Raw genomic sequence first — 21559 nt, 5'->3', positions numbered from 1 at the left:
GCGCTGGGACAAAGTAGACTTGGTTATCGTAGAAAAGGTAAACGATACAAGCCAGAACGCAAAGCTAGGATGCGGATGCAATGGGCAGAGCCAGACAAGTTCTCCCAGAGCTGACGACACCTTAAAGTGAAGAAAACCAGAGCCAAACAGGGTTTTATCTTCTAAACATTAAACTTTATTACATTTCTGGTTATGTCCTTTTTGGGGATATATTTAGGACCAAATACTTAATAGAGGAGCCCTAATTATACCCTTGGGCTGACTGGGTCTCCACCCCAGCCCATAGAGTGACCCTTGTCCCCCTTCCCCATTCCAGCTTGAGGCACTTGGTGTCATGAAGAAAGCAGTAGCTGGCTGGAGAGACGGGGCCCAAGTCTTAAATCCCCCAAGCGTGAGTTAACAAACTAAGAAGGGCGTCTCCTTCCTCTTGGGGCCCTCCCCGAGTTAGCAGAAGGGGAGAACCATGGGTACCACAATAAGCTTCCGTATCTCTCAGGGTGGGGGACCCCAAGGCACTTCCCCTGCCTACACCCCCGTCTCTCTTCACCCTGGTTACTTCCTGACCACACGGCCAGGAAGTGGTGATCATACGCACCATCCCATCTCCTGACCTTTGTCCCTCACCTTCTGCTGTGAGCAGCCTGAGCACAGGAAGCAAGAGGTCCCTCTGACTAGAGATCTCAGAAGCACCAGGGAGGCCCCAGGCAGCTTTGGAGAATGGGGACCAGGTGGCCGCAGAGGGGTCTGCACTACCACCACAAGCCATGAGGAAGCCCCGGATAGATGCTGCTCTGTACTGGCCTCTGCGCTTGGCTTTGCTCGCTCTCCTCCTCCCCACCCGAAACCCAGAAGATCAGTATATATGTGCTGTCGAAAGAAGAGGCTGAATGAAGCAGGGGAGACCCACGGGCACAAACCCCCTCTACCTTCCTGAGTCAGAAGGCGCCAAGGTTGCCGAAGAAGTACAGGATAATGCCTATGAGTCCAGGAGGCGGGGGCAAAGCTCTCTGGCTTTGCTGGGGGCTGAGAGAGGAAACAGCTCCAGCTATCAAGTCCAGAAGCCCGAGGCAGAAGTGGGAGAGGAAACCCCATCACCAGAAAGTCCCTCCTACCTCTCATATTCCATTTTAGCTATCAAACAGGCTCTTTTCATCCCTCCCCACTCCAACCCCAACTGTTAAGGATTTGGTGCCCCATAGTGGGCGGAGGGAGAATGCACATCTTTGGCCCAGTTCCTGCCAAGTCCACTAAGGGCAAGAGTGAGTTAGTCCCTAGTTCCTCCAACCCCACCAAGTACCTATACATCCACAGCCAGAGAGGCTACCCATCCCCGGACAGAAAGGAAAATGGGCACATTACTTGAGGGGAAGGAAAGGGGTCTAGGCCCAGACCCAGGTCACAGGGCCCAGCCCTCTAGGGAAAGAAAAGTCCAAGGGGAGGGCGGAACGGGAGGTGCTCCTTAATCGCGATTCCCCAGGAGCTGCAGCACAAAGGTGAAGATGTAGACAATGTCTGTGTAGATCTGCAGGGCGCCGGTGATGTAGTCCTCCGGGCTGATGGTGTACCTCCGGTTCCCCAGGACCAGCTGTGTGTCGTAAGCCAGGAACTGCAGGACAGGAAGCCACACATGAGGACCCAGGGGCTCAGTGGTCAGCAGATCTGTCCTGGGAGCCTCTGGGCCATTAGATATGCTTAGGGAACACATTAACGAACAGCAGAACACGTGGTCTCTGCCATTAAAGCAGTTCACTGTCCAGAAGGGGACAGACACACCATCTCCATAATACGGCCCACTGACAGTTCTCATAGCAGGCGGTGTGAACAAGAGATGACGGGAATGCCCAGAAAATCAGTGGAACCTCTGGACAGTAGGGAAAGGGAAGGGCGGCTGTGGCCCCACTCCCTGCCTCCCAAGCAGCCTACATTCACCATCCTCACAGTTCCTCCCCTCTGTCCCCTCAGCTCCCCTTCCTAGAGGGGGTGGGGTCTTACTCACCAAAGTGAAGCAAATGGCCCCCAAAGCAGCATAGAGCATGTGCAGCCAGTAAACCTGGGGAGAAAGGACAGGGATGGCATTAGAAACCTTAGCATAGCTTGGACTGAGGCAGGCCCTCAGGACCATCTTCCCCCCCGGATGTCTGGCCAAGTGCGAAGATCCAGGAAGCTAGCTACGTGAAAGGACTACTTCTACCTTCCAGATCCTGGGAGAAGTTAAGAATAGTAACATATATGGTAGAGAAAACAGAGGCCATCATCCAATGCCCATATAAAACCAATCACAGCATCCTTTAGCCTAGCCAGTCTCCAAAGTTAGTCAAGGTACAGAGGTGTCCACTACGCTCTGGAAGAAAGAAAATGGTTGAGTTCTAGCTCTGGGAGGGGCAGACCCAGGCATGCACCGCTTGAAGAGCCCCATCACCTTCACCCTAGTCATGGTCAGCCTTCAATAGACCGTGTTCCTGCAGCCCAGCCTGGGAGGGACAGACTAAAGGAGAGGGCTGGGAGAGAAGCCCCCCAGCCACCCTGATAAACAGCGGGGTCAGGGAGCACCCCCAGGGCAGCCCTGCTCAACAGCCCTCCAGGGGCCTGTCCACAGAAGGGCAGGGCCAGCCATGGTCAAGTGGGCAGGCGGCCCTCCCATTCATGTGCTTCCCCTTTCAGCACTGTTCTCCCCTCCCCGCCAGGAAGCTCCCCTCAGCCTAGGGGCCTCACAGGCTGCCCCTCCCGCTGACTGGAATAAAAGAGGAGTTAGATACAGTGATCGCTAAGGTCTCTCTTCCACCCAAGCCCATCTTCTCGGTCCTCTGGGCTCCTCTGGCAACCTGCCTCTGAGAACCTGGTCTCAGCTGTCAGACAGATCTAACCACTGCTTCCCAGAGGAATCCCATGATGCTGTCCAGGGCCTCAGGTGCTACGGCTCCCAGGACCTGCCATTTCCAAAGATACCCCAATCCAGAGGATGACGCTTCAGCGTGGGTGCCTTTGCTATAGCCAGTCGAGAGGTTCTAGAAGCCAGAGGCCTATGGGGCCTGCTACACCACCATATACAGAAAGTCTGCCCTGGGCACTGGGTTCAGTGACTCCGGCTCTCCTGGGACACTCACATATTGGAAGGACAGCACGATGGCACTGACAATGCCAGTCACCATCATCACAATCCCCAGGACACAGAAGAGGCCTGTGCACGAGGTGAAGTCCACCTGCCAGGAAGAGAGGGGGAGGCACGTGTCAGACGGGCCACCTGGCCCAGCCAGCCAGGCCCTCCCTCTTCCTCCAGGGAGTCCCAGTGCTGCCTCCTGGGGGCCATGGGAGTGACCGTGACATTCTAAGGACGGACATAGGAAGCAGTTTTGTGGATGTAGTTGTGAAGGGAAGGGGATTAAGGTCTCTGGGAGAAATGCCTGGCATAGGGGTGTGGGCCCTTCCAGGCCTGCTCACGTGCCAAGCACGGAAGGCCAGGTCTGTATAAAACAGGGGGATGGGGTGGCCAGGGAAGGGCCCTCCGGTGCCCTCACCTTGGTCTGGAAGCAGAAGATGGTGACTGAAATGGACACCACAGCAGTGATGATCATTGCAATGATGACGGCTTTGGTGTCATACACACTGCAGGGAAGGAGTTGAGAGAGGCCAGAGGCATATGCCACACACGAATGACTCCAAAACTACTACTTCTGGAAGCATCGTGCCCAGAATCCACCCATACAGGTGGCTGCCAGCCCAGAGATGCCCCACGCTCCCCTATAAAACACACCACCGTGTAGTAACTGTCCTTGAACGTACCTGGAAATGGTGCCGGTCATGTAGCCCATGGCAAGAGTCTGAGGGAAGGACAGAGACCAGAGTGAGACACTTAAAAAGAGAGCCGGAGCCCTGGGGGCACGGCCAGGAGGGTTTGCCAGAGCTGGCGATACATGTGACTGAGTAGGAAAGCCCGGAGAGACCAAGGGCAGGGGTCAGGGTAAGGTCGGGGAGAGAGCTAGGGACATCTTCCACCACGGCCTGCCATCCCTTCCCTGGGACCAGCCCTCCCTCACCATCTCCACACCCTGGACCTTTCTAGACTCACAAAGAGGGTCAGCAGGATAAGGTTCCATGGGAAACGGCGTCTGAAGGGAAAGAAACCATAGTTAAGTGGTGTGGGGCCGGCCAGGCCTCAGAGGCTCCATTAGCAGAAGGAGACTCTTGGCTTATGTGCCTGGAGAATTAGGCCTGGACTTGGGGGAGGCGAGGCTGGCATGGCCCTTGATACCTGCTCAGGTGTCTGTGCAGGGACAAGAGGGACAATAGGACAGACCTGGGCTGTGGAGCCACAAAGACCTGGATTTGTTTGCAGCTCTCTGACTACCTGTGTGACTGTGAGAAAGTTCCTCGGCCTCTCTGAGCCTTGGGTTCTTCCTATTTGTTAAATAGTTTAAGTGCTACACATCTTGCAGGGTAGCTGTAAGAATAACAGCTAGATAGCTAAATAGATCCCACACACGGCAGGCACTCTGCACACAGCCGAACGATAGCCACCACCATCATCATCATCACTGCCGGTACGTCTCCACTTAGCTGCTCTAAGGAATCCCCTTTCTGTGCAAAACAGCCCCACACCCCCATCCCTTCCCACTGTCTAAGTCTCTGGGACTCACCTGGGTCCCTCGCAGCAGGCAAGGGTCAGGTACGTGGCCAGGAACACAGCACTGGGGAGAAGAGACAGGGAAGTAGTCTCCAGACCCCCTCTGCCCCTTGGCCCCCTCCCGGCCCAGCCTGGCGGCACTCACCACACCAGCAGGCTGGAGGTCCAGAGAGCTATCTAGAAGTGTGAGGGGAAGCTACCCAGCCAGGGGCACTGAGGACATCTGTAACGGGGGCTTTGGCCAGGGAGGAGGCTGCCAGAACACGGGGGTGGTCCTGCAGGACGCACGTCGACACCAGTCCCCCACCCCCGGCTCTCAGGAGTTCCGTGACGCTTACACTCAGTGGCACACACCCCACTTCCCAGCACAGCTGGGAGGGCCCCTCTCCAAAAGGATCTGATCCCTGCCCCGAAAAGCTGGTCAGCTGCCACCCCTCCTCTCCTGGCCCCCGTGCAGGGAGCAGCACAGACTCACTAGGATGCGTAGTAGACGGCCAGGTTTGCCCTCACGAACTCGCTGACGGGCTTCCTGTGGAGCAGGGGGGACAAGAGAGGAGTCACACCACGCTTGTCTGCCTCCCTGCCGAGGCCCTGCCCCCTCTTCTCTAATCGCCCACATCCCAGCTCCTCTTCCAGTCCCTCTGAGTTGAGGGCCCACCCCAAGCCACACTCCCAGCAGGTGACCCAGAGCCCAGGACCCCAGAGCTACTTCCCAGCGGTGCAGAGAGGCCTAGAGACTCACACAAAGGTGAAGATAGCGATGATGGCCACCGTGATGAGCAGCTGGATGGAGATGATGGTGTAAACCTGGAACACAGGCAGTGGTGGGGAGCACGGTCACCACCCTGCACTCCTGGACTCTCCCCAGGAAGCAGCCAGGCCCTGAGACCAAGGAGCCCCAAAGACCTTACCACCCTAGCCCTGGCCCCTCTTTCAGAGCAAGGGAGGAGTCTCCTGCCTCATTCTGAAGGATCTACTCTTACTCCTCTTCCACTTGGGAGCCTGCCCCAGCTGCAGCTTGGCAGACAGGCCACCCCCAGTAAGGGCTCAGATGCTGTACACGCCCCCACCAGGGCTGACCCCCACCCCCCACTGCCCCCTGTCCTCTCCCCCTCCCTGCCCAGCACCTGGCCTGCACTGTCACTCACTGCCCTACCTCTGCCCCCTGCCTCACCGCACTCCCAGGTTCAGCATCCGCGCCTGCAGCGGTTCAGCCTGACATTGGTCAGGTATCTGTCCACCCTGAGCAGGTGCTGGGCAGACGTGAGACGTGGGGGCAGGGGCTGTGAGCTAGTGCAATCAGTTCTGGCTTCAAGTTGCTCCCGTCTAACAGGAGAAGGAAGCTTGCAGGGGGCAGAACACTTCAGCAGAAGCTGCCCAGATTTTCCCAGATTGAATCTGCCCCCCAAAACAAGGTCAAGGAACAGAGGAACAAAAGGTGGGCGAACACAGGTTAGAGGAACTGGGGTCCCCTTTGAGGAGAGTGCAGGTCTAGAGAGGACCCAGAAGGCAGCAGCACCTGTGCGTGGAAACGAGTGTCCCCCGGCTCCGTTCCCCCAGCCCCAGGGGCCCAGGTTCACCGGCCTCCCAACCCATATCTCACCTTTTGGATGAAGGCGTGTCGGACTTTCCTGTCTCCCCACTCTCCAGATTCGAAGTTGTCACTCACAGCTCTCTCCTCCCCATCATAGCCCTGACCTGAGCCTGGGGACAGATCACATATGACCAACTGGGGACCTGGGACGTGTGGCCTCGATCCCCAAGCCTCCACGGCACCATCTCACAGTCTCAGGTATCTCCAGCCAAAAGACATGTGTTACAACTCAGGAACTCCCCAGCCAGGTGCTCTAGGTACCTCCCACGTGACCAGAGCTGGTACCACAGGGAGCAGCGTACCCCTGGCCAAAGGGGGCTTAGGTGTGACCACTCCGTCAGCATGTATTTACTGAGGGGTGTGAACACCTGTGGTCACTGCCATCAAGGGGACACGACCTCATGAGGAATCTAGGCAAGCGCGGGGCAGAGGGGCTGGCGGAGTCAGAGGGGGGACTCGGGGGTAGAAGGAGGAAAAGGAAGATAGAAACAGCGCACGTGTGTGGAGGATGGAGAACCGAGTGTGCAGACTGATCTACATCAGGCAAACGTTAGGACTCGGGGAAAACAGAAATATCAGGGGTGTGCGTGCACAGGACGAGGCGTGACCATAAATGTGACTGATGTACCAATATTCACACCAGAACACGTAGGGCCAGATGACAGCTGGCTGTGCTCCAGGATTCCAGAGATGCTGCAGGGGCTCAACACATTCTTTGAATGCCTCTTTGGGAGCTGCTTTCAAAATCCGCATGTGAGCCACACAGGAAAATCTCACCACGTTCTAATCTCATCTCATTTCTGACCAAATTTACCAGCCATGATGTTTATCAAGCGTCCAAACGACTTCTGGATGTTGGCGAAAATCAGATGCTACCTTAAGAGATGAGGATTTGTCAGCACCGAGAATATTAAAAAAAAAAAAGTGCTTTGGGTTCCAAAGGCAGCTCCTAAGGAAGTGGGGAGTGTAGGTGGGGTGGCAGCTGCCTCGCTGGGCAGCGGAAGCGGCCTCCTCGGGTCGCAGCTCTGAAGGAATTAATTACTTCACCAGCCACTTTCTCATCTGATGTGTAAGTTCTGGTGTGTGTCTTACGGACCCAGTCTCCTTTCTGAATAAAGGGGCTGGCAGGTGGTCCGGGGGGCTAGGAGCTGAAGGAAAAAGCAGGGAGGTAACAAAGATGGGGAAACAGAAGGAGAGAGCTAAAGAGAAGATGAAAAAAGGGATAAAGGAAGTTGAGAAGGAAGGAAGGGAAGTAGCTTCAGTGCTGAGTATTGCCTCCTCCCACCCACCCCCACTGCCCTTCAGGGACTCACCATAGTTCATGGGCGTTGGGTGGATGGGGGGCATAGGCTGTGGGTAGCCAGCAGGGTGACCGTAGCCAGGCTGTGGGTAGGCAGGGTACCCACCAGGCAGGACAGATGGCTGCCCGTAGACCCCCGGGGGCAGAGCGTCAGGGTACAGGGGGTTGCGGTCCTCATACGGAGGGGGGGCACTGGGGTGGGACATGGTGGCTCACGGGCTGAGGGGAGACCCCAGCTGCTGGGACCTGAAAGAAAGACGAGAGAAGCAGTCATGAGTGCCCAGGCCCCGCTCACTCAGCCCCAATCCAGCCTGCCTCTGTGGAGAGGAAAGCCTCAGACTTCCTCTCCCCATCACAGCGCATCATTTCCTGCCCACGGGCCACCGTCCCCATCCCCCCAGTACCACCCACCCCACCAGCTCAGCCCCTGCCCCTCTGCCTTCACGCCAGCCCTTTCTGTGTAGCCTCCTGCCACGGGAAGGCAGGAGACGGGGATTTGGTGCGGGAGCCCGAAGCGATCGCTGGGCATCAGTGGTGTGAGAGCAGCGGGCCTGGGACCCACACCGCCCCCACCCCTGTGCTCACTTAAGAAGGCCTTCCAGTGACCAGGGAAGAAGCCCAATGGCCCCAGCAAAGCCACGGGTGAGTCACAGGGCCAGCTGGGACCCACTGAAGGGGTCAGCCCAGCACCCACAGCAGCTGGCAGGAGCTCCCGGCCTGAAAGGCAGCGCTGGGGGAGAGCCAAGGCCCAAAGCTGAAGACAACAAGCTAGCCCCAGGGCTGGAGCTGCCAGGCCCGGAGGAGGAGGGCCAACCGTGGCAGGCTGAGTCAGGGGCCACCCGAGAGGCCTGAGCAAGTGGGTGCACGGGGATGGCCCCTAGGGGTTGGGAGGCTGCGCAGAAAAGCAGGCCAGAGACAGGACTTTCTGGTTCCTTCAAATAAGAGCCAAGGAGCGTCAGGCATGCGACAGCCTGTGGCTGCCACCACTCTCTTCGTGGCCTTGCCAGGGAGTGCAGGGCCCCGAAGCCCCCTGGGAGGGGGAGACACACGTTTCGAAAGCCAAGTGCCTGGTGTCCCTGTGATTCCTGCCTGTTTGCCCCCCGGGTTGGCGGCCAGGATAGGAGAGAGCGCGGAGGAGTCACGCCAGATCCAGCCAGTGCCTTCTCTGCGGGAGGAGAGCCCCACAGCCAGGGGAGGGCTGAGGAGTGAGGAGAAGGGAACCCCAGAAACAGAGCCCAAAGGGACCCAAAGTTGTACAGCCCCAGATGCTCAGCTCCACTAAGGGAATCCAGGCCCAGAACAGTGAAGTGACTCCCAAGATCACAGAACTAGCAAGTGGATGGCACAACCAGAACCGAGGTAGGCTGAAGGTCCTGGGTAGGCGTCCTCTATATTATGCTGTGCTCTCTAGGCCCTCTTATGCCAAACAAATGGCCTTGGGGCCTGGTGTTCCCCTCTGAGGTGGCAGAGATGAAGACTGGGGAAGAGCTAAGGAGGAGGTTCCTGGAAGGGCCCTAAGCCCTGAGAGAATCTGGGCCCCTTCACAGGGCCACCACCGGCCCCTAGAGTGTCTCCCAAGGGAAGAACTTCAGGACCGCGCAGGGAGAAAGCACGCCCAGATCGAGGTCAGCAGACATCCCATAGCTCTGCCAGAAGGGCGGGAGAGCTGGCCTCTCTTTTGAGGGCTCCCTGCAGAGTGCAGGCAGCAGATAAAGGATTGTCTTAACTCTTCTCTCTCGACTGGGATAACACAGAGAGGGGAAGGTAGCAGGGAGGGGCGGGGAGGAGGGCTCGAATAACAGGCCAAGTCAATGAGTTATTCTGAAGAAAGCTGTTCTCCATCTTCCCAGAGTGAATGGACCAGAACATCAAGAATGTGTCAGGTCAGAAATAAGAAAACCTTCCCGACAGTGAGGGTGTGACACGGCCATGGCGGAAGGCCCTGCATGGTGGGGTAGAGCACCCTGAGGAAACAGGGAGCGGAGAATGGGGAGACCCAACACTGAGCGGTGTGAGTTTAAGAAACAGGCATAGTAAGTGTTTTTGAAAATATTTTGGGTTTGTCAGGGTAGGATAACATTCATGAGCAGTTATAATACCTGCATCCCCTTAATAGACTTTTTTTAAAAAGGAAGGGAGAGAAACTGGACTCTCCTGCCCTGGGGCAAGAGGCTCCTTCTTCCGACAGCGCCCTCCCCCCCTCCCCTTCCAAACACCCCCCTTAACTCCACCGGGAGGACAGCATCCTGTCTGCGGGAAGCAGCACGGGTGGGCCACCTGTGGAGTAGGGTTATCTATCGTTACTGCCGTGGGCCCAGCTGACAACAGGCTAAACACGGCTGGCGAGACACTGGCAGGAAAGACCCTGTGGTCGGAGGCCCCAGCCGAGTCACTTGACAGTGATGTCACCATGACCTGGTCCTGTCGGCTCCTCAGGGCGCACCTCTGTGAAATGAGGTGAGTGACCCAGATGATCTCTGAGCTCATTTCCAGCGCTAACGGACTGGGACTTATCTGACAAACCCAGTTACCCGCGCGGGGCCTGCCCTTTGCCCCGCCAGCCAGATGCTCCACCCGCCAAGCCGGGCAAACAGGTCCCTCCCCAAACCAGAGGGTGAATCAGGGAGCTCGAGGCCGGCCTTGGGTAGGCCACCAGGACTCTGGGGTTCCGGTCCAGCACAGTGGGCCGCTGACTCATGAAGACGCCCTCTGCCCTCCCTCGCCCCTCCCTGTGACGCTTCTCTTTTCAGAGGAACTCACGAGTAGACCTCTCCGCAGGGAACACAGAAGCTCACAGTCCAGTTCTCTGCGGGCTTAGCCACCAGCCCGTGCTCACCAGAGACCGGCATTGACCACTTTACCTCACTATGCATCAGTTTCTCCATCTGGAAAGTGGGTTTAACACTATACCAGAGTTGTTATAAAAATTAAATGAGAAAATCTATGTAGAGCACTTAAAATAGTGCCTATCTTTAGTTATTATTTCATTAAATCCTTATGATAGCCCAACAGGGTGGATATGTTGTTATCCCTTTTTACAATAAAGAAATAGAGGCTTAGGAGAATTAAGTCACTTGCCCAAGGTTACTTAGCTAGGGTGTGATGGAGTCGGTCAGCTCCAGACCGACTCCAGGGCTCTTAATGTCTCTGCTCTCATCCTCGTTTGGACACCCTGCCTATCCGAACTTCACATCACTTCTCAAAGCTTCCCATCTCAGACCCTCTACTGACAAAAGAACGCTCACACAGCAAGTGGACGCTGAACCATTCAGCCCATTCCATCATCCCCATGGTCCCCAAACCCTGTGCAACCACCAGGAGGAGAGAGAGTGGTCAGAGATGGAGATTCTTAAAGGTCAGCACTGAAAGGAAACTCACTCATCTAAGGCAAGCTGACCCCTCCCTTTACCAGGAGCCAGCCACAGTGCAGGAGGAGGTAGAGTGACCTGTCCCTGGCCACAAAGTGGGGCCCGGGGCCAGGACTACATCCCAGCTCTCTGGTGTAGAGACCTGTGCGCCGGAGATGGAGAGAGTGTTCAGGCCAGTCAGGGGAGTAGCTAAGCTCAGTCACACTCCCCTCCGAGCTGAGGGGCAGGAACCTCAGGCCCAGGGCTGCCAGCATTGGCAGCTCCTGAGCCTTCTCCCTGGCCACGGCCTGACCTACATGGAGCGCTGGCCACTTCCACGTCATTAAGGCCTCAGCTAGGGATGAGGTTTGGGCCTGGCACGTGACTAGGTAGTAGGGAAAGGGAGAAGTGGTCGGTATTTACTTTCATGACTATGACTAAAGGTGGGAACCGCAGGAGAATGTGGCGTCCAAAGGGAAGGAGGGTAAAGAGGCAGGAGAAGATACAAAGTGAGTATGATTGATACCCAGAAACTAGAAACCAGGAATCAGGGCATCTGAGTTCCGCTGGTAGCTACTGGAGGGGCTCACAGTCTCCACGGGCCAAAAAGGACCTTTAAGTTTCCCCATCGGAAGCCTGAATTTTCCTAAAATACAGCAGACATTCGGCTTCTGTTGTTGGCATACACACTCCAACAACAGGAAGCAAGCCTGTTCCATTGCTGGCAGCTCGAATCATTACAACATTCTTCCTCCCAATGCAGTTTATCAAGGCATTCAGACTCCACCCCATCCTTGTCAAGTTAGATCTAAGCTTGCTCCCCATCTCATGACCCCATTCTCATGTCCCATCAGGAAGGAGCCAGAACCTCTCCTTTATCCTACATGACCCGCAGGCCCAGCCATCGGAAGTGGGTGGGCTCAAACACAGGACTTGTTGGCTGTCAAGGATTTCAGAGGCAACCTTGGGGAAGCCACCTCCTTCCCCTGGCGCCGTCTCAGTGTGGCCAGCATGCTCCCAGCCAGCTGGGGCCCAGGTTCAGGCTCCCTGGGGGGCATCTGAAGGGTTAAGGCTCTGGAATCTGCTGAGAGGAAGCTGGAGCTACTGGGGTTACAGCAAGAGGGTGCCTGTGTATGTGTGTGTGTCGGAGGGAGGGGCGGAAAGGAGCAGCTGACTGGTCCAGGCAGCCTGCCCTCCTCCCTGCCAGGAACGGGTGCCCGGAGCCAGAATGGAAAGAATAGCTCAGAGTGCGCATCTCAGGAAACCCCACCCAGCCGGCACAGCAGCGCAGCCCCTGGCCTGCTGTGACCAGGCCTCTTGTGACAGCCTCCTTAGTTCCCTTCTCCTTTACCTACCCCAACTCCCCCAGCTCTTCACTCCCCTCCAAGCAAACACTTCACCCTCCTAACCCAGCACATAGCCAGGAGGGCAGAGGAGTAAAAAGATCCACCCGGGAGTGGCTGGGCACGCCACCAGGCCTGACGCACACAGACCAAGGGGCCCAGAATCAACTTATCCTTCTGTCCGCCTGGCCTCTGCGGTCAACAGGATGATGCCGAGAGGATCTAAAAACTGAAATGTCAGAGCTGGAATGAACTTTAGAAATCATCTGGTCATTTGACAGACCAGGAAACCCCAGAGCCACGAAAGTTCCTGCCCAGCCCGTGACAGGCCCTCTTGGTCATGGGTTTGGAACTTTCATTCCCAGCCCTGCCCGCTGTCTGAGAACTCAGAGTAACAGATGCCAGCGCCCGCATTGCTGAGGCAGAGCCAGAACAAGTCCCCATCCCCCCAGTTCTCCATGCCCTCCTGCTCAGAAACAGATAAGGCTGCCAACCCATGACCTCCCTCCCACCCCGGGCTCTAACCAGGGTAGCCTCTCTCCAGTCGGAAACTGAGAAGGTGGCTCCAGCCTCCAAGGAAGGGGAAGCCACCCTGGAGGGCATGGGAAGACCCAAGTACTAGGGTCCCCCCATCACCCTTCTCCAGGGGGGCAAAGCAGTGTCATCAGTGCAGGTGACCTTGGAGACCCCAGCCAAGCCAGTGGTCAGAACAGCTGGGGAGTGCAGATAAGGAAAGCAGACAGCAATAACCAGGGCTGGATGCAGCTTCAGAAACACAGCCCCATCCATCTCCTTTGTGTTTCATCTTCTCCTACCTTTTTCAGTTGAACTTCAAGATGAGGAGGGGGAAAGTCAGACAGATAATGAACAACCCACAGCAGAGAAGGGAGACAAACCCCTCCCTGCGGTGGGCAGGGAAGGAAGAGAACCACTTAGAGTAGCAAGTACCGTGTACTTACGACCGGCTACCAAGGATGTCTGCTCCTCGCAAGGGCCCTATGAGGGGCATATCCTTATCCCTACCCTAAAGATGAGAAAACTGAAATTCGGAGAAAACCCGATCCAAGGTCCCCCAGCAGGCGAACAGCAGAGATAGGTCTGAACCCAGATCTGACGTCTGACTTCGAGTGCCCTTTGCCTTTACACCTGCCTGGAGCAAAAGCCCCTGAAGCCCCCGCCAGTCACCTGTGTGAAGAGGCGGACACCGACACGCGGGGCCAGCTGACGTAGTGAAGACCGTTCTCGTTGACACCAATTCCTTTTCCCTCGTAGAAAGCTGACCTTTGCCAGAGCCCTGGGTTAGGAGGCAGGGAGCTGAGTTCTTGTCCTGGCTCTGGTCCTGACTCCACTGTGTGAGTCAGGGCTAGCCACCACACATCTCTGGACTCAAGTTTTCTCATCCGTAAAGCAAGTGCACTGAACCAAAAGATCAAAGTCCATTCGGACTCCAAGAGTCTCTGCTTTTGAATGAACAGCCTAACAGACCAGAGCAGAAGGCTTCAGGGCGGAATGACTTGCTTCCTAAAGAATCTCCGCCGATGTGAAAGTGGTCTGGAGGATGGCTACAGAGGCAGAGGCACAGGGCATGACCTGGGCCTGGGGGCGGCCATAACTCCCTCTCCTCCCAGACTGCCCTCTGGACCAGCATCTCCTGGGTCTCACTCACCACAGAGCCTGCAGAGAAACAGCGATACGCTGCAGAAGAGAAAGAGTACGAGGCAGGAAGGCAAGAGATCTGGGTTCGAGTTCTAACTCTGTCACTAACTAGTTGTGAGGATCCAGGCAAATGACCTCCTTTGGCCTCCTTTTCCCCCCAAATCAGCCCACATCGGGGAAAGGAAGAGGGATTAGTTACCCGAACCAGAGAGTGGAAAGCTAGACTCATCCAGCCAGGCATTTCCCAGACTGCCCTAAAGAGCACCGCCCCACGAGATGTTAATGGATGAGCTCAGAAACAGATAAGTCTGAAAAACAAGCCATATCCCCTTTTGGAAATTCACAAGGCGCAATGGCATAGGAAGCCTCTGAGAAGTTCTGCCCTGAGCAAACGTGTTCGGCTTTGTTCCTGCCAACTTCCTTAAGGCTGGAACATTTGTATCAGGGCACACCTCGTTACCATCCTGTGGCGCGCTGGCCAGGCCACCTTTGTTTTACAGACTGACCTCAGAATGATTCATGTCCTAAGTCCTCATATCTTGAAACACCTGTCCTCACCCCCAGCCCCTCAGAATAGTCACATTCAGTACCAGGCAGGGCCCCTCACTCTCAGAGCCGGATCCTCTGCAAGGGGCCTTCCTCTGCCCTGTCCCCACAGCCGCTATAATCTCCAAAACGGGACTCACTGCCAAGGGCTGGGGGACATCTCCAACCAGCACAGAGCCAGGAGGCTGCGATCCCTTAACATCGCCTTCATGTGATAGGAAAAAATACCAATCATTACATATGAGAATAAGGACTCATTCTCATCCTCCTCCCTGACCCTCTAGGTACCTGGCACTGTGGCCTGTGGACTTCCGGGCATCATTTCTACTTTAAAACAAGGCCCAGGTTTTGGCCTAGAACCCCAGAATCAGGGTTGGAAGATTCTGTCAAGGCCATCCCCTCCACGGCATTCCCAACAGAATACTCCAGAAAGCCCACATCAGGGTTAACCATACCGTTAGCAGAGACCTTCTCCCCAGGTTGCTGTATGAGCTTCCACTCTGGCCCTTCCAGTGTGTGTCCCTTGCCTGGGGCTTCTGCTCTTTCTGAAGGGTCCAGGGTGACAAGTTTTGGGGATGGAAGCGCTCTTCCAGCTGAGCCATTCCCATGGGAGGAGGCTGAGCTGAGTCGGCTATTACCCCAGCTCATGAAGTGAGCTTCTCCCCACACCTGAGGTGTACCCTGTCATTACCTCTCTGAGGTGCCTGTTTTTACAGGTGAGACCCTGAGGTCACGGCACAAGATGACAGGAAGTCAGGGCACTTGACGCTGTGTGGTCCCACCACTACTTTCTAAGTTTTAAACTGGCTCTCTGGGTCCTCATGGCTGGAGAGGTGGGGAGAGCAGGCAGGTGAGGCGGAAGTATGGCTGCCCCCTGGCCCCTGACAAAGCAGCCCCAAGGGAGCGCTTAGCTCCTCCTGCCACCGCCGGCCAAGCCAAAGGCGCCAGCTTTGAAACAAAAGCTCACCAGTGAGATGAATATTTCAGAGCCCCAGAGAACTGGACACCCGAGGGACCTTCCATGACATCTGCCTCTGTCCCTGGTTTCCAGGCCTAACCCCCTCAACCCATGTCCAGGTTCCTCAGGGGGAACCCCAACCCCTGGATACCACACAGAGGCCACCGTGGGGTCAGAAGGGATGGTGACCCCCAGTGGACAAGAGCTGGTGCAGAACCCGCAAGATCAGGGCCGAGCCTCCCAGCAGCCTTCCTCTACTGCCCCTCCCGCTGTCCCGTCTCCACGGTTTTCCCCTTTCCCATTTTCCTGTTTGGTTTTTACTCCGGCCCAAAGAGGCCACGAGGAGGATAGTATTGGTACTTCCGGGTAGCTTTCTGAACCCAGTCTGAGGGCAAGTGGCTAGAAGGGTGTGGACTGAGGCAAAATCGTGGTGACAGAGGTGGCAGGTTCCCCACGCCAAGAATGGGGGCTGCTCATGGCTTCCACCCGGTCCCCAGCTCACTCAAATACTCGGTCACCTGTCTACACCAAAGCTGCCACCAGGGCGTGCAGAGCCAAGCCGAGGCCAGGCCAGGCCCTGGGCCGCCTCCCCTCCCCCTCCCACCAGCTTAAGGCCGTGACAGCCTTTATCCCACGCACAGCTGGCCACCCTGGGGCTGGCACTGTGGACACGCCCAGCGACAGATACGCGCCAGGAAGCGGGGGACAGGCCACCCTCAGACCCCGGCCCGATCGTGCCCACAACCCGCGGCTCGGCTCCCAAGGCTAAACAGGCGCCACTCGCCCGCCCGGGGCGCACAGGGAAAGAGAAACTCCAAAGGTGAGGGAGACAGAGCCCCATTCTGGCCTACCGCGCACTCGAAGAAAGTTTGGGACCCCATCCCAGCGCCGCCCCAGCCCTGGCCGAGTCCCCGCGGGCCCGCGGCCCCCCACTCCCGCCGGCCCCGGGCCCCTGGCTTGCCTGCCGCTCCCGACGGTGCGTCCGCGGGCTCCCGGTGTCGCAAGTTGGTCACCCCCTCGCAGGCCTGGACTGGACTGGTGTTCAACGCCCCGCCCCGTCGCGCCGGCCCCAGCCCGGCGCTGGGGTCCGCCCCGGTCCCGCCCGCGTCCCGCCCTGTTCGCGCTCCTCCCATGTCCCTGAGGACTTACTAGTGTCTTCGGATTTTAAGGCAGTACGTAATCATAGTTGGAAACTCAAAACTACAGGAAAAGATCACTTCTTCCCACTCCTCCCGACTCCCAGCGGCGAGCGCTTGCTTTTGATGCTTCTCTGCCTATATATATCTACGTGTTTTACTTGTTTTGTACGATGTTTTGCTTGTCGCTTTTTTTTTACTTCACATTTTTGCATGAACATTTTTCTTGTCACTAAATATTCTTCAAAAGCATAATTTTAAAGCCACAAAGTATTCTATCACACAGCTATTGCTGATTTATTAAATCGGTTTCCTACTTTTAAGGACATTTAAATTGTTTCCCATTTTTCTCATTATGAGACATAAATCAGTGATGAACACCCTTGACAATTCTATGCTTTTAAGCCAAATGTACTTTTCAAGTTTTAAACTTCAAACGTCCAGATGCAGAGATAGATGGAACTTAGAACCTCTGCCCCTGGGAACTAAGACATTGCCTGCCTGAAGTTACTTCAACCAGGAAAGCAGGTGTTTTAGAGTCAGAAATCCTGGGATGTAGATCACTACAATCAGTGCAAAACATTGTGTTGGGGGCTTTGCACCTGTAGTCTCAACCCTCACAGCCACTAATGGTAGAATGTACTAGTCATTCCATTTTACAGGCAAGGAAATAGGTTCTGGGAAGTTTTGAAACGCTGCCGGAATTTACATAGTTCCAAAGTCCATGGTTTTTTTCCATTACGCCAAGGCTGCCGGTAGATGAACGGCTTTGTTTAAGGTGCTTATCTCGTGCTAGTAGCTGCAGATCGGCACTGCGCTGAATGTCGTTCACAGCCTGTTGACACTTTTCCTTTTTGAATGCGGAGGGCTGTGACTTGACAAAACACAGCTAGAAATGAATGCGGTTGGACAACCAGGACAACCTCGGGATTCCAAACCCATCACTAAGCACTTTTCTTTACATTATTATCTCCAGCGGCCAGTCCCGCTCTTTCACAGAGCAAGGCTTAGGAAGGAGGAACCTGTGGACTTATCTGGAATCTCATTTGCATACTAAACATAAGTGAGAGCAGTGTGTTTACTACTAGAAAGCATAGTAAGCAAGGTTACCACTTGGATTGTAGTAGGACCAATTAAAATAAAGGTGTTGTTTAAATTGCCCCCTCCACACGCACTGCGTATGTTTATTTGTATATAACTTAAGTAGGAGTTACTCAGGGGCACTGGCGGACATTACGGTGGGCTAACTCCCCCAGCCACCCCAACCCTTCAGTGTAAGTTCGGTTTGGGGTCAAAGACCTCACTTTAGGAAGTCCCCTCCCAAAGGGAGCAAGAACGCACCGGGGCAAGTACAGTTCCGCTCAATATCAGTTTACCCCTGGATCACAGAACAGAGCCCTTGTGAACTGCAAAGCCCTGCCGCATCTGGCCACGTCTCCTGACATCCCTTCATGCTGTCTGCACTTGGGTCCCTTCTCCAGAAAGTACGCTCCACTTTCTAGGACTGCTACAATGATTTCAAGGGGATTCATTTTCCAGCCAGCAATCACATCCACCCCCTGGGAAAGTGGGCCATGGGGATGCACACAGACAAGCCCCACACAAGCCTTGCTCCATGTTCGGATCATGGAATCAAGATTGTGTTGACTGAAAGAAAAACACACAACGTAAAACTTGTGAGTTAAGTTTTATTCGGGGACCTTACTAAGGACCATAGCCTCTCAGATAGCTCTGAGAAACTGCTCCAAAGAGATTAGGGAGGAGCCGGAATATACAGGATCTTTTTTGCTGGGAAAAACACGTATTCAGGCATAAAAACGTTACTTCTGATCACAAAGAACAGCTATCTCAAGTTGATGATTTTAGTGTTCTATGTATGGGAAGATGCAAGAATCTGGGGTCATTAAAATTTTTTCTTAGATATGCATCTTAACTATATAAGGACCCTTATATCCAAAGCACAGAATGCCTCTTGTTTGTTCTTTTTTTTTCCTCCACCCGGAATTCCCCTCAGGTTGCACTGTTGGTGGGTGACTGCAGTGGCCAATGGCTTGGTCCTGTAGAACTAGAATGGCAGGCAATGTTTTTTTCTTGACAATTATAATCCTAAAAGAACATCGGAAGCCCCAGGCCCAGGGTGACCATTCACAATAGGTAGTCAATAGTGACGGCTCCTTCTCTGGACCCCATTGTATGCCTGGATAAAAGGGATAGGGCCTTATCTGCAGGACCCTTAGCAGATTATTAATTAAGCCCCTACTGTCTGCCAAGCAGACAGGAATTTCCGGTTCTAGAGATGACAAAACTGAAGGACACAGCCCTTGACCTCAAGAAATTCATAGTCTAAGGGAGATAGTAAAAGACCAGATAATTACAATTTTGTCAATTTTACCAGTGCTGGGATAGAGTGTTCACTTGGTTCTGTGGGATCCCAGAAAAAGGAGCATGGTGTGGGAGTGAGGGATGTTTCAAGAAAGACTCTTGAGGGGGAATTCCCTGGCAGTCCAGTGGTTAGGACTCCAGGCTTCCACTGCAGGGGGCCCAGATCGATCCCTGGTCGGGAACTAGGATCCCACAAGCCACACCACGTGGCTGGGAAAAAAGAAAGAAAGAAAGAAAGAAAGAAAGACTCTTGAGAGGCAGTAACACCTGATACCATGTTGGTGGATGTTTAAGAATCAACCTAGCTGGTGCAGGGGCAGGGAAGCAGGTCCTCCAGGTAGACAGAACAGTGTCTGAAGCAAGAAGCTTAGCAAGGAGCTTGCCCCTTGTCCCAGCAATCTTGGATGGGGCGGGTGGAGTGGGACGAGAGTGATAAGAAATAGCGCTGGGCAAGGAGGCAGGGGTCCAGGAATTGAAACTTTACCCTAGGGCAACGGGGAGCCAAGAGACTGTCAACAGCCATCTAGAGGGAGGTTGGGAGGATGGGGGAAGCTTGGTGGTACCCCTGGGGTAAAGTTGCCAGCTTCAGCGAAGAAGGATGCAGGACGATCAGTTAAATTGAACTTCAGACAAACAACAAATCACTTTTAGCATAAGTATGTCCCATTGCCCCATACGATGTTGGGAAATACTTACACTATTTATTTGTTTCTTATCTGAAGTTCAGATTTAAGTGGGTGTCGTGTATTTTTCTGGTGACCCTGCTCTGGGAGGAAAGTCAAGTCAGTGACCGCAGGAAGGGTGGGGAATGAAAGGCATCAGGGTGACGTTTATTTTAGGGATGGAGTAGCCTAAGTTTAGTGATTGATGACAGGGGGTGGAATGGTTCCCTGGAACCCAGATGGACCCCAGGGAGTGTGTGGGAAAACTTGACTGGAGTGGGGGTAAAAGCGAGCACAGGGCTCGTCTGCCCACAGCACAGAAAGCCAAACACTGGCAGTTGGAGTTTGCAGCAAAGTAAGGGTTTATTACAGGGCGCCAAGCAAGGGAGTGGAGTGGGAGGCAAGCCCCAAGTCCACTCCAAGTTGGTCTTTGAGTTAGGGGACTTTTTAAAGGGGGAAGCACAAAGAGACTGGGATTAATCATCGTTTTATGACAGTTCTATGACATTTCTTAATCATAGTTTCAGGATTCGTGCTGTCTCTTGTTTACAATTCTCTGGCCAGGTGATTCATGATTCCAGGGTCCATTAGCTCATCGTGCGCAGAAGGAACAACCTGAGTTTGTATGTTAATGATGATATCCATAATAACAATTTTAGTATATTAACGATGTTACCGACAACAGCAATTTTAGTCATTAGTGTTCAGTTAGCATAGAATTGAAGTCAGAGGGGACAAGAAAGGGAATGAAGTTTTGGATAGAGAGATTAATCATAAACTCAGTAAGGGAACTCAGTTTTAGGGGGACTTGGTTTTCAGAGGATCCAGAGACCCTTCTCTGCTGCCCAATCCCAGGGCTCCACTAACTGGTCCCACACATTCCTCCTGCCATATGCCCTGTTACTTAGAGCTTATGTGTTACTCCACCCAAGCTAGGTCTTTTCATTTATCACTAACTTCCTCAAAGGAGTTGCCTTTTTTTCTGAGGACTTTGTATTACTGAATCGAGGCATTTAATCTGGCCTGGGGTAAACATGCCTCTTTCTCCTTTTGGAAGGCAAGGACAAAGTCTCATTTATCTCTAGGCCTCAGCACAGCCCATCCCCATCATCGTTGAATTTAGGGAATTCTAATGCTCTAAACTGGCGTCAGGGCAAGGATCTCAGGCAGGAATGACAGATATTAGAGTAGGGGGAAGGACAGAGTTCTTTCCCCTAAAAATTAGCCTTTATATCCATAAACATTAGTTAGCACTTTCATAAAGAAATAAGGAGTGGAAAGAACGGTGGATTCAATATCCCAGGAGGAAGAGGTGTCCCAGGTTTGCCAGGAGTGGCTGTGAGGCCTGGGACCATCTCTTTATCTATAATGGGTTTAATGGGTCTAATCGTACTGCTCTTTCCTATCTCCTATGACTTTCAATGCCTCAAATGAAATCATCTATGTGAAAGGCATTGAAAATGGCACACAGTGATGTTGTTAGTGACTCTACCAGACTAGACAGAGCTGAATCAGGTTAGATAAGAGCTTCTCCTTCCCAGGAGGAAGGCTGGGCTACAGAACCAGCCTGACATTCACCGCACCGCGATGGCCAGGCAGGGTACAGGGTACAGTGCTTTCCAATCTTCCCTGACCACCAGAATCACCCAAGGGGCTTGTGAAAATATATAGATTTTCTTGAGGATACCTCTTTCTAGACCTCTGAATCAGAATCTTCAGGGAATGTGGAAATGAATCCCCAAAGGAGAATAATTATCAGCCAGCTTTGGTGCTAGACAGACCTGGGTTCTCTTTAAATTACTTAATAGTGGTTTGTGACATTGGGCACATTACTTCTCTGAGCCTGGGTATCCTTATCCATATAAAAGGAGGTGATACTATAGGACAGTAAGGATTTAAAATAGCAGTTTTAAAGTGCTTGGGACCTAGCAGAAACTCTATTGCTATTGTCGTTTGTGAGATAGAACCCCAGTGACTCAGTGATTAACAGAACCTCAGTTTGGCCGGCTATATG

The 21559-nt window shown here is 54.1% G+C and overlaps 1 protein-coding gene across 2 annotated transcripts; it reads right to left on the bottom strand.

Moving 5' to 3' along the window:
* Positions 1–158: 158 nt before the first annotated feature.
* Positions 159–16412, bottom strand: TMBIM1 (transmembrane BAX inhibitor motif containing 1). Of its 2 annotated transcripts, XM_060016126.1 has the most exons (13): positions 15099–15197; positions 14863–14952; positions 7529–7761; positions 6225–6325; positions 5364–5428; positions 5097–5150; positions 4635–4685; positions 4067–4106; positions 3781–3818; positions 3516–3603; positions 3105–3200; positions 1997–2050; positions 159–1606 (listed from the first exon to the last, which is right to left on the bottom strand). In XM_060016126.1, the coding sequence occupies exons 3-13, from the start codon at positions 7719–7721 to the stop codon at positions 1460–1462; spliced, it is 927 nt and encodes a 308-aa protein (XP_059872109.1). In that variant the 5' UTR covers positions 7722–7761; positions 14863–14952; positions 15099–15197; the 3' UTR covers positions 159–1459. The 2 variants fall into 2 exon arrangements, with proteins under 2 accessions (XP_059872109.1, XP_059872110.1); XM_060016127.1 differs by lacking the exons at positions 14863–14952; positions 15099–15197 and adding an exon at positions 16327–16412.
* Positions 16413–21559: the final 5147 nt, after the last annotated feature.

This window comes from Delphinus delphis, chromosome 7 (assembly GCF_949987515.2).
Source record: "Delphinus delphis chromosome 7, mDelDel1.2, whole genome shotgun sequence".
In the NCBI taxonomy this organism is placed as follows: domain Eukaryota; kingdom Metazoa; phylum Chordata; class Mammalia; order Artiodactyla; family Delphinidae; genus Delphinus; species Delphinus delphis.
The sequence above is the reverse complement of the archived record's forward strand: the minus strand, read 5'-3'. Positions and strand labels throughout refer to the sequence as shown.

Bases quoted from the DNA above. Each gene is read 5' to 3' on its own strand.
- TMBIM1 (XM_060016127.1), bottom strand. From the start codon at position 7,721: ATGTCCCACCCCAGTGCCCCCCCTCCGTATGAGGACCGCAACCCCCTG. The intron at 5,151-5,363 runs GTGAGTCTCTAG...CCTGCTCCACAG, and splicing joins ATCGCTATCTTCACCTTTGT to GAAGCCCGTCAGCGAGTTCG. The intron at 3,201-3,515 runs GTGAGGGCACCG...TCTTCCTGGCAG, and splicing joins TCTTCTGCTTCCAGACCAAG to GTGGACTTCACCTCGTGCAC.